Below are 14,966 nucleotides of genomic sequence, written 5' to 3'. Positions count from 1 at the left end.
ACACTTCCGAGTGTATCCAGAAGCGGTCCCACACTCCCCATACTCTACTGAAACAGCCGGTCTATCCTATACACTTCTGAGTGTATCCAGAAGCTGTCCCACACTCCCCATACTCTACTGAAACAGCCGGACTATCCTCCTCTACACTTCCGAGTGTATCCAGAAGCTGTCCCACACTCCCCATACTCTACTGAAACAGCCGGACTATCCTCCTCTACACTTCCGAGTGTATCCAGAAGCTGTCCCACGCGCCCCATACTCTACTGAAACAGCCTGACTATCCTCCACACTTCCGAGTGTATCCAGAAGCGGTCCCACACTCCCCATACTCTACTGAAACAGCCGGTCTATCCTATACACTTCTGAGTGTATCCAGAAGCTGTCCCACACTCCCCATACTCTACTGAAACAGCCGGACTATCCTCCACACTTCCGAGTGTATCCAGAAGCGGTCCCACACTCCCCATACTCTACTGAAACAGCCGGACTATCCTCCTCTACACTTCCGAGTGTATCCAGAAGCTGTCCCACACTCCCCATACTCTACTGAAACAGCCGGACTATCCTCCTCTACACTTCCGAGTGTATCCAGAAGCGGTCCCACACGCCCCATACTCTACTGAAACAGCCTGACTATCCTCCTCTACACTTCCGAGTGTATCCAGAAGCGGTCCCACACTCCCCATACTCTACTGTAACAGCCGGACTATCCTCCACACTTCCGAGTGTATTGGTTGTTATTTGGCAACTTGTGATTTATTTAAACACGCTGCACCATTATTCTCCTTTTTGATTGGTATCCCAGGAGAATTTGGGCTCCTTTTGTTCTTTAGCCTACACCAGAGATATTATACCGTATTATAATCACACCCCTGACCCTAAACTTCACCTGCTTTAGTGTCCAGTATTTTCAGCTTTGTCATCTTCTTCAGCTTAATTTGTTTGGGCAAATCGCCTGCAGATAAAGTGTACAATGTTAATGAGATAAGTCAGACACACCATAGTATTCTGCTGCTTAAACCAGTGAGCACATCCACTCGCTGTATGGGAGACTGCAGCCTCCGTCTGCTCCACAGCGATTAACCCCTCCTGGTCAGGGTGTGAGCACACGGAGCAGGTTATGTTAGGGCCACCAAGTTAATTTGTAACAGAAGTTTCCCGAGCGGCAGCCTGAAGTGTAACGCAGCCGTGAGTCTGGGCCCGGGAAATGCAGAGTCAGGAAGCCCCACGGGTCATCTTCATGTCTGGATATCTCCATAAACTGGACCAGGCGCCCCACGGGTCATCTTCATGTCTGGATATCTCCATAAACTGGACCAGGCGCCCCACGGGTCATCTTCATGTCTGGATATCTCCATAAACTGGACCAGGCGCCCCACGGGTCATCTTCATGTCTGGATATCTCCATAAACTGGACCAGGCGCCCCACGGGTCATCTTCATGTCTGGCTATCTCCATAAACTGGACCAGGCGCCCCACGGGTCATCTTCATGTCTGGATATCTCCATAAACTGGACCAGGCGCCCCACGGGTCATCTTCATGTCTGGATATCTCCATAAACTGGACCAGGCGCCCCACGGGTCATCTTCATGTCTGGATATCTCCATAAACTGGACCAGGCGCCCCACGGGTCATCTTCATGTCTGGATATCTCCATAAACTGGACCAGGCGCGGTGACCGCTGGAGCGTTTTCACTAACACCCCCCTGACAAAGCATACCTACGCGCTCCAGGAAGTAACGTCACAGGGACCTTCAGAGACGATATTGATGCCCAAGACTTCAGGGCTCTGGCTCCTCTGGGTCAGATCCAGTCTGCCCAGATCATCAGTACTTAATGTGAATATCTCATTATACAACCAGCTTCCCGGATACAAGACAGAGCAGTGCTGTGTGGGAGCAGTCTGAGATCTGGGTACTTACAGTACTATCAGTGGTGTTCTGGTGCTGGTACAGAGCTTTCCAACCCTCACAGGTCTTTTCCCATGTGCAGTGCTTTCTAGACCTCACAAGTCTCTTCTTCACAGGTACAAAGCTTCCTAAACCTCACAGGTCTCCTCTTCACATGTACAGAGCTTTCCAAACCTCATGTCTCTTCTTCATGTGTACAGAGCTTTCCAAACCTCGCAGGTCTCTTTTTCACGTGTACAGAGCTTCCCAAACCTCAATACTGTATGTATTATACGAGTACTGTTTCCCTCCCGCATCCTTGGTCCCCCTCGCCATGTCTTCGGCCCCCCCTTGCCTGCCGCGTCCTCACCCCGCCACGCGTCCTCGTTCCTCTTGCCACGTCCTAACCCCCGCGCCGCGTCCTCGCCCCTTTCACCCGTGTCCTCGCCCCCCGCCGTGCCCTTGCCCCCCCTCCGCCGCGTTCTCACCCCCCTATGCCACGTCCTCACCTGACATTCTGGGCTCCCCGACCCGCAGGATGTGAGGCCAGTGCTGCAGAGTCTTGATGAAGAATGGGTTGGTGACTCCCAGGAGCAGGCTGGGACTAGGGCAGAGTCAGGGACAGGGTCAGAGGGTCAAGGGCATGGTCAGAGGATCAAGGGCAGAGTCAGGGACAGGGTCAGAGGGTCAAGGGCAGAGTCAGGTCAGGGTCGGGGTCAGAGTCAAGGGCAGGGTCAGAGGCGGGGTCAGAGTCGGGGTCAGGGGCAGAGTCAGCTGAGTGTACTCAAACAAAGTGAAATTCCGCTCAGCCTAACACATTAGTCATTAATTAATGCAATAAATGACCTCTAGTAACGGAGGTGCTAGCTAAAAGGAGACCCCGTATGGAGAGTGTGTACTCAGGGTTGTACTCACAGGACCTGTGTCCTAGTGGTATATTCTGTGAGTATGTGTTAGTCTGTACTCACAGGATCTGTGCACTGGTCGTATACTCAGAGAGTGAACTCTCAGCCAGTACTCACGGGGCCTATGTCCTCGTCGTAAACTCAGAGAGTGAACACTCAGCCAGTACTCACGGGGCCTGCATCCTCGTCGTATACTCACAGAGTGAACACTCAGCCTATACTCACGGAGCCTGAGTCCTGGTCGTATACTCCTTGAACTCGCTGTCGTGGATAGTGAAGTAAGGACGGAAGTCTGAGTAGAACTTGAGTGGAGAAATACAGCTGCAAGGCAAGGACAGAAACATGAGATACTGCCCTGAACCCCCCACAACACGGGTACAGAGTGGGCAGCGGCAGTGCCAGCCTCCCCTTCCCACACACACACACACACACACACACACACAGCCGTGCCAGGCCTGGCCTCCGGAAATGAGGGTCCTCCAGGTAACACTGGGGAACATTCAGAGAATATCAGTCTCCAGAAATGAGGGCCCTCCAGGTAACACTGGGGAACATTCAGAGAATATCAGTCCCAGGAAATGAGGGCCCTCCAGGTAACACTGGGGAACATTCAGAGAATATCAGTCTCCGGAAATGAGGGCCCTCCAGGTAACACTGGGGAACATTCAGAGAATATCAATCTCCGGAAATGAGGGCCCTCCAGGTAACACTGGGGAACATTCAGAGAATATCAGTCTCCGGAAATGAGGGCCCTCCAGGTAACACTGGGGAACATTCAGGGAATATCAGTCCCAGGAAATGAGGGCCCTCCAGGTAACACTGGGGAACATTCAGAGAATATCAGTCCCAGGAAATGAGGGCCCTCCAGGTAACACTGGGGAACATTCAGAGAATATCAGTCCCAGGAAATGAGGGCCCTCCAGGTAACACTGGGGAACATTCAGAGAATATCAGTCCCCGGAAATGAGGGCCCTCCAGGTAACACTGGGGAACATTCAGAGAATATCAGTGCCAGGAAATTAGGGCCCTCCAGGTAACACTGGGGAACATTCAGAGATTATCAGTCCCAGGAAATGAGGGCCCTCCAGGTAACACTGGGGAACATTCAGAGATTATCAATCTCCGGAAATGAGGGCCCTCCAGTTAACACTGGGGAACATTCAGAGAATATCAGTCCCAGGAAATGAGGGCCCTCCAGGTAACACTGGGGAACATTCAGAGATTATCAATCTCCGGAAATGAGGGCCCTCCAGGTAACACTGGGGAACATTCAGAGAATATCAGTGCCAGGAAATTAGGGCCCTCCAGGTAACACTGGGGAACATTCAGAGAATATCAGTGCCAGGAAATGAGGGTCCTCCAGGTAACACTGGGGAACATTCAGAGAATATCAGTCTCCGGAAATGAGGGCCCTCCAGGTAACACTGGGGAACATTCAGAGAATATCAGTCTCTGGAAATGAGGGCCCTCCAGGTAACACTGGGGAACATTCAGAGAATATCAGTCTCCGAAAATGAGGGTCCTCCAGGTAACACTGGGGAACATTCAGAGAATACCAATCTCCGGAAATGAGGGTCCTCCAGGTAATACTGGGGAACATTCAGAGAATATCAGTCTCCGGAAATGAGGGCCCTCCAGGTAACACTGGGGAACATTCAGAGAATACCAGTCTCCGGAAATGAGGGTCCTCCAGGTAACACTGGGGAACATTCAGAGAATATCAGTCTCCGGAAATGAGGGCCCTCCAGGTAATACTGGGGAACATTCAGAGAATATCAGTCTCCGGAAATGAGGGCCCTCCAGGTAATACTGGGGAACATTCAGAGAATATCAGTCTCCGGAAATGAGGGTCCTCCAGGTAACACTGGGGAACATTCAGAGAATATCAGTCCCAGGAAATGAGGGTCCTCCAGGTAACACTGGGGAACATTCAGAGAATATCAGTCCCAGGAAATGAGAGCCCTCCAGGTAACACTGGGGAACATTCAGAGAATATCAGTCTCCGGAAATGAGGGCCCTCCAGGTAACACTGGGGAACATTCAGAGAATATCAGTCCCAGGAAATGAGGGTCCTCCAGGTAACACTGGGGAACATTCAGAGATTATCAATCTCCGGAAATGAGGGCCCTCAAGGTAACACTGGGGAACATTCAGAGAATACCAGTCCCAGGAAATGAGGGCCCTCCAGGTAACACTGGGGAACATTCAGAGATTATCAATCTCCGGAAATGAGGGCCCTCCAGGTAACACTGGGGAACATTCAGAGAATATCAGTCCCCGGAAATGAGGGCCCTCCAGGTAACACTGGGGAACATTCAGAGAATATCAGTGTCAGGAAATTAGGGCCCTCCAGGTAACACTGGGGAACATTCAGAGATTATCAGTCCCAGGAAATGAGGGCCCTCCAGGTAACACTGGGGAACATTCAGAGATTATCAATCTCCGGAAATGAGGGCCTTCCAGGTAACACTGGGGAACATTCAGAGAATATCAGTCCCAGGAAATGAGGGCCCTCCAGGTAACACTGGGGAACATTCAGAGATTATCAATCTCCGGAAATGAGGGCCCTCCAGGTAACACTGGGGAACATTCAGAGAATATCAGTGCCAGGAAATTAGGGCCCTCCAGGTAACACTGGGGAACATTCAGAGAATATCAGTCCCAGGAAATGAGGGCCCTCCAGGTAACACTGGGGAACATTCAGAGAATATCAGTCTCCGGAAATGAGGGCCCTCCAGGTAACACTGGGGAACATTCAGAGAATATCAGTCTCTGGAAATGAGGGCCCTCCAGGTAACACTGGGGAACATTCAGAGAATATCAGTCTCCGAAAATGAGGGTCCTCCAGGTAACACTGGGGAACATTCAGAGAATACCAATCTCCGGAAATGAGGGTCCTCCAGGTAATACTGGGGAACATTCAGAGAATATCAGTCTCCGGAAATGAGGGCCCTCCAGGTAACACTGGGAACATTCAGAGAATATTAGTCTCCGGAAATGAGGGTCCTCCAGGTAACACTGGGGAACATTCAGAGAATATCAGTCTCCGGAAATGAGGGCCCTCCAGGTAATACTGGGGAACATTCAGAGAATATCAGTCTCCGGAAATGAGGGCCCTCCAGGTAATACTGGGGAACATTCAGAGAATATCAGTCTCCGGAAATGAGGGTCCTCCAGGTAACACTGGGGAACATTCAGAGAATATCAGTCCCAGGAAATGAGGGTCCTCCAGGTAACACTGGGGAACATTCAGAGAATATCAGTCCCAGGAAATGAGGGCCCTCCAGGTAACACTGGGGAACATTCAGAGAATATCAGTCTCTGGAAATGAGGGCCCTCCAGGTAACACTGGGGAACATTCAGAGAATATCAGTCTCCGGAAATGAAGGTCCTCCAGGTAACACTGGGGAACATTCAGAGAATATCAGTCCCCGGAAATGAGGGTCCTCCAGGTAACACTGGGGAACATTCAGAGAATATCAATCTCTGGAAATGAAGGTCCTCCAGGTAACACTGGGGAACATTCAGAGAATATCAGTCTCCGGAAATGAGGGCCCTCCAGGTAACACTGGGGAACATTCAGAGAATATCAGTCTCCGGAAATGAGGGCCCTCCAGGCAACACTGGGGAACATTCAGAGAATATCAGTGCCAGGAAATGAGGGCCCTCCAGGTAACACTGGGGAACATTCAGAGAATATCAATCTCTGGAAATGAGGGCCCTCCAGGTAACACTGGGGAACATTCAGAGAATATCAGTCCCAGGAAATGAGGGCCCTCCAGGTAATACTGGGGAACATTCAGAGAATATCAGTCTCCGGAAATGAAGGCCCTCCAGGTAACACTGGGGAACATTCAGAGAATATCAGTCTCCGGAAATGAGGGCCCTCCAGGTAACACTGGGGAACATTCAGAGAATATCAGTCTCCGGAAATGAGGGCCCTCCAGGTAACACTGGGGAACATTCAGAGAATATCAATCTCCGGAAATGAGGGCCCTCCAGGTAACACTGGTGAACATTCAGAGAATATCAGTCCCAGGAAATGAGGGCCCTCCAGGTAACACTGGGGAACATTCAGAGAATATCAATCTCCGGAAATGAGGGCCCTCCAGTTAACACTGGGGAACATTCAGAGAATATCAGTCTCCGGAAATGAGGGCCCTCCAGGTAACACTGGGGAACATTCAGAGAATATCTGTCTCCGGAAATGAGGGTCCTCCAGGTAACACTGGGGAACATTCAGAGAATATCAATCTCCGGAAATGAGGGTCCTCCAGGTAACACTGGGGAACATTCAGAGAATATCAATCTCCGGAAATGAGGGTCCTCCAGGTAACACTGGGGAACATTCAGAGAATATCAATCTCCGGAAATGAGGGTCCTCCAGGTAACACTGGGGAACATTCAGAGAATATCAGTCCCAGGAAATGAGGGCCCTCCAGGTAACACTGGGGAACATTCAGAGAATATCAGTCTCTGGAAATGAGGGCCCTCCAGGTAACACTGGGGAACATTCAGAGAATATCAGTCTCTGGAAATGAGGGCCCTCCAGGTAACACTGGGGAACATTCAGAGAATATCAATCTCCGGAAATGAGGGCCCTCCAGGTAACACTGGGGAACATTCAGAGAATATCAATCTCCGGAAATGAGGGTCCTCCAGGTAACACTGGGGAACATTCAGAGAATATCAATCTCTGGAAATGAGGGCCCTCCAGGTAACACTGGGGAACATTCAGAGAATATCAATCTCCGGAAATGAGGGCCCTCCAGGTAATACTGGGGAACATTCAGAGAATATCAGTCCCAGGAAATTAAGGCCCTCCAGGTAACACTGGGGAACATTCAGAGAATATCAGTGCCAGGAAATGAGGGCCCTCCAGGTAACACTGGGGAACATTCAGAGAATATCAGTCCCAGGAAATGAGGGTCCTCCAGGTAACACTGGGGAACATTCAGAGAATATCAGTCCCAGGAAATTAGGGCCCTCCAGGTAACACTGGGGAACATTCAGAGAATATCAGTGCCAGGAAATGAGGGCCCTCCAGGTAACACTGGGGAACATTCAGAGAATATCAGTCCCAGGAAATGAGGGCCCTCCAGGTAACACTGGGGAACATTCAGAGAATACCAATCTCCGGAAATGAGGGCCCTCCAGGTAACACTGGGGAACATTCAGAGAATAACAATCTCCGGAAATGAGGGCCCTCCAGGTAACACTGGGGAACATTCAGAGAATATCAGCTCCGGAAATGAGGGCCCTCCAGGTAACACTGGGGAACATTCAGAGAATATCAATCTCCGGAAATGAGGGTCCTCCAGGTAACACTGGGGAACATTCAGAGAATATCAGTCTCTGGAAATGAGGGTCCTCCAGGTAACACTGGGGAACATTCAGAGAATAACAATCTCCGGAAATGAGGGCCCTCCAGGTAACACTGGGGAACATTCAGAGAATATCAGTCTCCGGAAATGAGGGCCCTCCAGGTAACACTGGGGAACATTCAGAGAATATCAGTCCCAGAAAATGAGGGCCCTCCAGGTAACACTGGGGAACATTCAGAGAATATCAATCTCTGGAAATGAGGGCCCTCCAGGTAACACCAGGGAACATTCAGAGAATATCAGTCTCCGGAAATGAGGGCCCTCCAGGTAACACTGGGGAACATTCAGAGAATATCAGTCCCAGGAAATGAGGGCCCTCCAGGTAACACTGGGGAACATTCAGAGAATATCAGTCTCCGGAAATGAGGGTCCTCCAGGTAACACTGGGGAACATTCAGAGAATATCAGTCCCAGGAAATGAGGGCCCTCCAGGTAACACTGGGGAACATTCAGAGAATATCAGTCCCAGAAAATGAGGGCCCTCCAGGTAACACTGGGGAACATTCAGAGAATATCAATCTCTGGAAATGAGGGCCCTCCAGGTAACACCAGGGAACATTCAGGGAATATCAGTCTCCGGAAATGAGGGTCCTCCAGGTAACACCGGGGAACATTCAGAGAATACCAATCTCCGGAAATGAGGGCCCTCCAGGTAACACTGGGGAACATTCAGAGAATAACAATCTCCGGAAATGAGGGCCCTCCAGGTAACACTGGGGAACATTCAGAGAATATCAGTCTCCGGAAATGAGGGCCCTCCAGGTAACACTGGGGAACATTCAGAGAATATCAATCTCCGGAAATGAGGGTCCTCCAGGTAACACTGGGGAACATTCAGAGAATATCAGTCTCTGGAAATGAGGGTCCTCCAGGTAACACTGGGGAACATTCAGAGAATAACAATCTCCGGAAATGAGGGCCCTCCAGGTAACACTGGGGAACATTCAGAGAATATCAGTCCCAGGAAATGAGGGCCCTCCAGGTAACACTGGGGAACATTCAGAGAATATCAGTCTCCGGAAATGAGGGCCCTCCAGGTAACACTGGGGAACATTCAGAGAATATCAATCTCCGGAAATGAGGGCCCTCCAGGTAACACTGGGGAACATTCAGAGAATATCAGTCTCCGGAAATGAGGGCCCTCCAGGTAACACTGGGGAACATTCAGGGAATATCAGTCCCAGGAAATGAGGGCCCTCCAGGTAACACTGGGGAACATTCAGAGAATATCAGTCCCAGGAAATGAGGGCCCTCCAGGTAACACTGGGGAACATTCAGAGAATATCAGTCCCAGGAAATGAGGGTCCTCCAGGTAACACTGGGGAACATTCAGAGATTATCAATCTCCGGAAATGAGGGCCCTCCAGGTAACACTGGGGAACATTCAGAGAATATCAGTCCCAGGAAATGAGGGCCCTCCAGGTAACACTGGGGAACATTCAGAGATTATCAATCTCCGGAAATGAGGGCCCTCCAGGTAACACTGGGGAACATTCAGAGAATATCAGTCCCCGGAAATGAGGGCCCTCCAGGTAACACTGGGGAACATTCAGAGAATATCAGTGCCAGGAAATTAGGGCCCTCCAGGTAACACTGGGGAACATTCAGAGATTATCAGTCCCAGGAAATGAGGGCCCTCCAGGTAACACTGGGGAACATTCAGAGATTATCAATCTCCGGAAATGAGGGCCCTCCAGGTAACACTGGGGAACATTCAGAGATTATCAATCTCCGGAAATGAGGGCCCTCCAGTTAACACTGGGGAACATTCAGAGAATATCAGTCCCAGGAAATGAGGGCCCTCCAGGTAACACTGGGGAACATTCAGAGATTATCAATCTCCGGAAATGAGGGCCCTCCAGGTAACACTGGGGAACATTCAGAGAATATCAGTGCCAGGAAATTAGGGCCCTCCAGGTAACACTGGGGAACATTCAGAGAATATCAGTCCCAGGAAATGAGGGCCCTCCAGGTAACACTGGGGAACATTCAGAGAATATCAGTCTCCGGAAATGAGGGCCCTCCAGGTAACACTGGGGAACATTCAGAGAATATCAGTCTCTGGAAATGAGGGCCCTCCAGGTAACACTGGGGAACATTCAGAGAATATCAGTCTCCGAAAATGAGGGTCCTCCAGGTAACACTGGGGAACATTCAGAGAATACCAATCTCCGGAAATGAGGGTCCTCCAGGTAATACTGGGGAACATTCAGAGAATATCAGTCTCCGGAAATGAGGGCCCTCCAGGTAACACTGGGAACATTCAGAGAATATTAGTCTCCGGAAATGAGGGTCCTCCAGGTAACACTGGGGAACATTCAGAGAATATCAGTCTCCGGAAATGAGGGCCCTCCAGGTAATACTGGGGAACATTCAGAGAATATCAGTCTCCGGAAATGAGGGCCCTCCAGGTAATACTGGGGAACATTCAGAGAATATCAGTCTCCGGAAATGAGGGTCCTCCAGGTAACACTGGGGAACATTCAGAGAATATCAGTCCCAGGAAATGAGGGTCCTCCAGGTAACACTGGGGAACATTCAGAGAATATCAGTCCCAGGAAATGAGAGCCCTCCAGGTAACACTGGGGAACATTCAGAGAATATCAGTCTCCGGAAATGAGGGCCCTCCAGGTAACACTGGGGAACATTCAGAGAATATCAGTCCCAGGAAATGAGGGTCCTCCAGGTAACACTGGGGAACATTCAGAGATTATCAATCTCCGGAAATGAGGGCCCTCAAGGTAACACTGGGGAACATTCAGAGAATATCAGTCCCAGGAAATGAGGGCCCTCCAGGTAACACTGGGGAACATTCAGAGATTATCAATCTCCGGAAATGAGGGCCCTCCAGGTAACACTGGGGAACTTTCAGAGAATATCAGTCCCCGGAAATGAGGGCCCTCCAGGTAACACTGGGGAACATTCAGAGAATATCAGTGCCAGGAAATTAGGGCCCTCCAGGTAACACTGGGGAACATTCAGAGATTATCAGTCCCAGGAAATGAGGGCCCTCCAGGTAACACTGGGGAACATTCAGAGATTATCAATCTCCGGAAATGAGGGCCCTCCAGGTAACACTGGGGAACATTCAGAGAATATCAGTCCCAGGAAATGAGGGCCCTCCAGGTAACACTGGGGAACATTCAGAGATTATCAATCTCCGGAAATGAGGGCCCTCCAGGTAACACTGGGGAACATTCAGAGAATATCAGTGCAAGGAAATTAGGGCCCTCCAGGTAACACTGGGGAACATTCAGAGAATATCAGTCCCAGGAAATGAGGGCCCTCCAGGTAACACTGGGGAACATTCAGAGAATATCAGTCTCCGGAAATGAGGGCCCTTCAGGTAACACTGGGGAACATTCAGAGAATATCAGTCTCTGGAAATGAGGGCCCTCCAGGTAACACTGGGGAACATTCAGAGAATATCAGTCTCCGAAAATGAGGGTCCTCCAGGTAACACTGGGGAACATTCAGAGAATACCAATCTCCGGAAATGAGGGTCCTCCAGGTAATACTGGGGAACATTCAGAGAATATCAGTCTCCGGAAATGAGGGCCCTCCAGGTAACACTGGGAACATTCAGAGAATATTAGTCTCCGGAAATGAGGGTCCTCCAGGTAACACTGGGGAACATTCAGAGAATATCAATCTCCGGAAATGAGGGTCCTCCAGGTAACACTGGGGAACATTCAGAGAATATCAATCTCCGGAAATGAGGGTCCTCCAGGTAACACTGGGGAACATTCAGAGAATATCAGTCTCTGGAAATGAGGGCCCTCCAGGTAACACTGGGGAACATTCAGAGAATATCAATCTCCGGAAATGAGGGCCCTCCAGGTAACACTGGGGAACATTCAGAGAATATCAGTCCCAGGAAATTAGGGCCCTCCAGGTAACACTGGGGAACATTCAGAGAATATCAGTGCCAGGAAATGAGGGCCCTCCAGGTAACACTGGGGAACATTCAGAGAATATCAGTCCCAGGAAATGAGGGTCCTCCAGGTAACACTGGGGAACATTCAGAGAATATCAGTCCCAGGAAATTAGGGCCCTCCAGGTAACACTGGGGAACATTCAGAGAATATCAGTGCCAGGAAATGAGGGCCCTCCAGGTAACACTGGGGAACATTCAGAGAATATCAGTCCCAGGAAATGAGGGCCCTCCAGGTAACACTGGGGAACATTCAGAGAATACCAATCTCCGGAAATGAGGGCCCTCCAGGTAACACTGGGGAACATTCAGAGAATAACAATCTCCGGAAATGAGGGCCCTCCAGGTAACACTGGGGAACATTCAGAGAATATCAGCTCCGGAATTGAGGGCCCTCCAGGTAACACTGGGGAACATTCAGAGAATATCAATCTCCGGAAATGAGGGTCCTCCAGGTAACACTGGGGAACATTCAGAGAATATCAGTCTCTGGAAATTAGGGTCCTCCAGGTAACACTGGGGAACATTCAGAGAATAACAATCTCCGGAAATGAGGGCCCTCCAGGTAACACTGGGGAACATTCAGAGAATATCAGTCTCCGGAAATGAGGGCCCTCCAGGTAACACTGGGGAACATTCAGAGAATATCAGTCCCAGAAAATGAGGGCCCTCCAGGTAACACTGGGGAACATTCAGAGAATATCAATCTCTGGAAATGAGGGCCCTCCAGGTAACACCAGGGAACATTCAGAGAATATCAGTCTCTGGAAATGAGGGCCCTCCAGGTAACACTGGGGAACATTCAGAGAATATCAGTCCCAGAAAATGAGGGCCCTCCAGGTAACACTGGGGAACATTCAGAGAATATCAATCTCTGGAAATGAGGGCCCTCCAGGTAACACCAGGGAACATTCAGAGAATATCAGTCTCCGGAAATGAGGGCCCTCCAGGTAACACTGGGGAACATTCAGAGAATATCAGTCCCAGAAAATGAGGGCCCTCCAGGTAACACTGGGGAACATTCAGAGAATATCAATCTCTGGAAATGAGGGCCCTCCAGGTAACACCAGGGAACATTCAGAGAATATCAGTCTCCGGAAATGAGGGTCCTCCAGGTAACACCGGGGAACATTCAGAGAATACCAATCTCCGGAAATGAGGGCCCTCCAGGTAACACTGGGGAACATTCAGAGAATAACAATCTCCGGAAATGAGGGCCCTCCAGGTAACACTGGGGAACATTCAGAGAATATCAGTCTCCGGAAATGAGGGCCCTCCAGGTAACACTGGGGAACATTCAGAGAATATCAATCTCCGGAAATGAGGGTCCTCCAGGTAACACTGGGGAACATTCAGAGAATATCAGTCTCTGGAAATGAGGGTCCTCCAGGTAACACTGGGGAACATTCAGAGAATAACAATCTCCGGAAATGAGGGCCCTCCAGGTAACACTGGGGAACATTCAGAGAATATCAGTCTCCGGAAATGAGGGCCCTCCAGGTAACACTGGGGAACATTCAGAGAATATCAGTCTCCGGAAATGAGGGCCCTCCAGGTAACACTGGGGAACATTCAGAGAATATCAGTCTCCGGAAATGAGGGTCCTCCAGGTAACACTGGGGAACATTCAGAGAATATCAGTCCCAGGAAATGAGGGCCCTCCAGGTAACACTGGGGAACATTCAGAGAATATCAGTCCCAGAAAATGAGGGCCCTCCAGGTAACACTGGGGAACATTCAGAGAATATCAATCTCTGGAAATGAGGGCCCTCCAGGTAACACCAGGGAACATTCAGAGAATATCAGTCCCAGGAAATGAGGGCCCTCCAGGTAACACTGGGGAACATTCAGAGAATATCAGTCTCCGGAAATGAGGGTCCTCCAGGTAACACTGGGGAACATTCAGAGAATATCAGTCCCAGGAAATGAGGGCCCTCCAGGTAACACTGGGGAACATTCAGAGAATATCAATCTCCGGAAATGAGGGCCCTCCAGGTAACACTGGGGAACATTCAGAGAATATCAGTCCCAGGAAATGAGGGCCCTCCAGGTAACACTGGGAACATTCAGAGAATATCAGTCTCTGGAAATGAGGGCCCTCCAGGTAACACTGGGGAACATTCAGAGAATATCAATCTCCGGAAATGAGGGCCCTCCAGGTAACACTGGGAAACATTCAGAGATTATCAATCTCTGGAAATGAGGGCCCTCCAGGTAACACTGGGGAACATTCAGAGAATATCAGTCTCCGGAAATGAGGGCCCTCCAGGTAACACTGGGGAACATTCAGGGAATATCAGTCCCAGGAAATGAGGGCCCTCCAGGTAACACTGGGGAACATTCAGAGAATATCAATCTCCGGAAATGAGGGCCCTCCAGGTAACACTGGGGAACATTCAGAGAATATCAATCTCCGGAAATGAGGGCCCTCCAGGTAACACTGGGGAATATTCAGAGAATATCAATCTCCGGAAATGAGGGTCCTCCAGGTAACACTGGGGAACATTCAGAGAATATCAATCTCTGGAAATGAGGGCCCTCCAGGTAACACTGGGGAACATTCAGAGAATATCAGTCTCTGGAAATGAGGGCCCTCCAGGTAACACTGGGGAACATTCAGAGAATATCAGTCTCTGGAAATGAGGGCCCTCCAGGTAACACTGGGGAACATTCAGAGAATATCAATCTCTGGAAATGAGGGCCCTCCAGGTAACACTGGGGAACATTCAGAGAATAACAATCTCCGGAAATGAGGGCCCTCCAGGTAACACTGGGGAACATTCAGAGAATATCAGTCTCTGGAAATGAGGGCCCTCCAGGTAACACTGGGGAACATTCAGAGAATATCAGTCT

General features: G+C 50.1%; 1 protein-coding gene across 3 annotated transcripts in view; it reads right to left on the bottom strand.

Moving 5' to 3' along the window:
* The window catches only part of DENND6B (DENN domain containing 6B), a 119,356-nt gene that overhangs the window by 23,496 nt on the left and 80,894 nt on the right, over positions 1-14,966 (bottom strand). For all 3 annotated transcript variants that reach the window (XM_075599252.1, XM_075599254.1, XM_075599253.1), the window contains 3 exons: positions 3,021-3,116; positions 2,400-2,494; positions 890-955 (listed from right to left, as the gene is read on the bottom strand). In XM_075599252.1, coding sequence (XP_075455367.1) covers positions 890-955; positions 2,400-2,494; positions 3,021-3,116 — 257 coding nt within the window. The remainder of the gene's footprint in view (positions 1-889; positions 956-2,399; positions 2,495-3,020; positions 3,117-14,966) is intronic.

The sequence above is a fragment of the Ascaphus truei genome, chromosome 5, assembly GCF_040206685.1.
Source record: "Ascaphus truei isolate aAscTru1 chromosome 5, aAscTru1.hap1, whole genome shotgun sequence".
NCBI classification, from domain to species: domain Eukaryota; kingdom Metazoa; phylum Chordata; class Amphibia; order Anura; family Ascaphidae; genus Ascaphus; species Ascaphus truei.
This window is presented reverse-complemented; position numbering and strand designations above follow the sequence as displayed.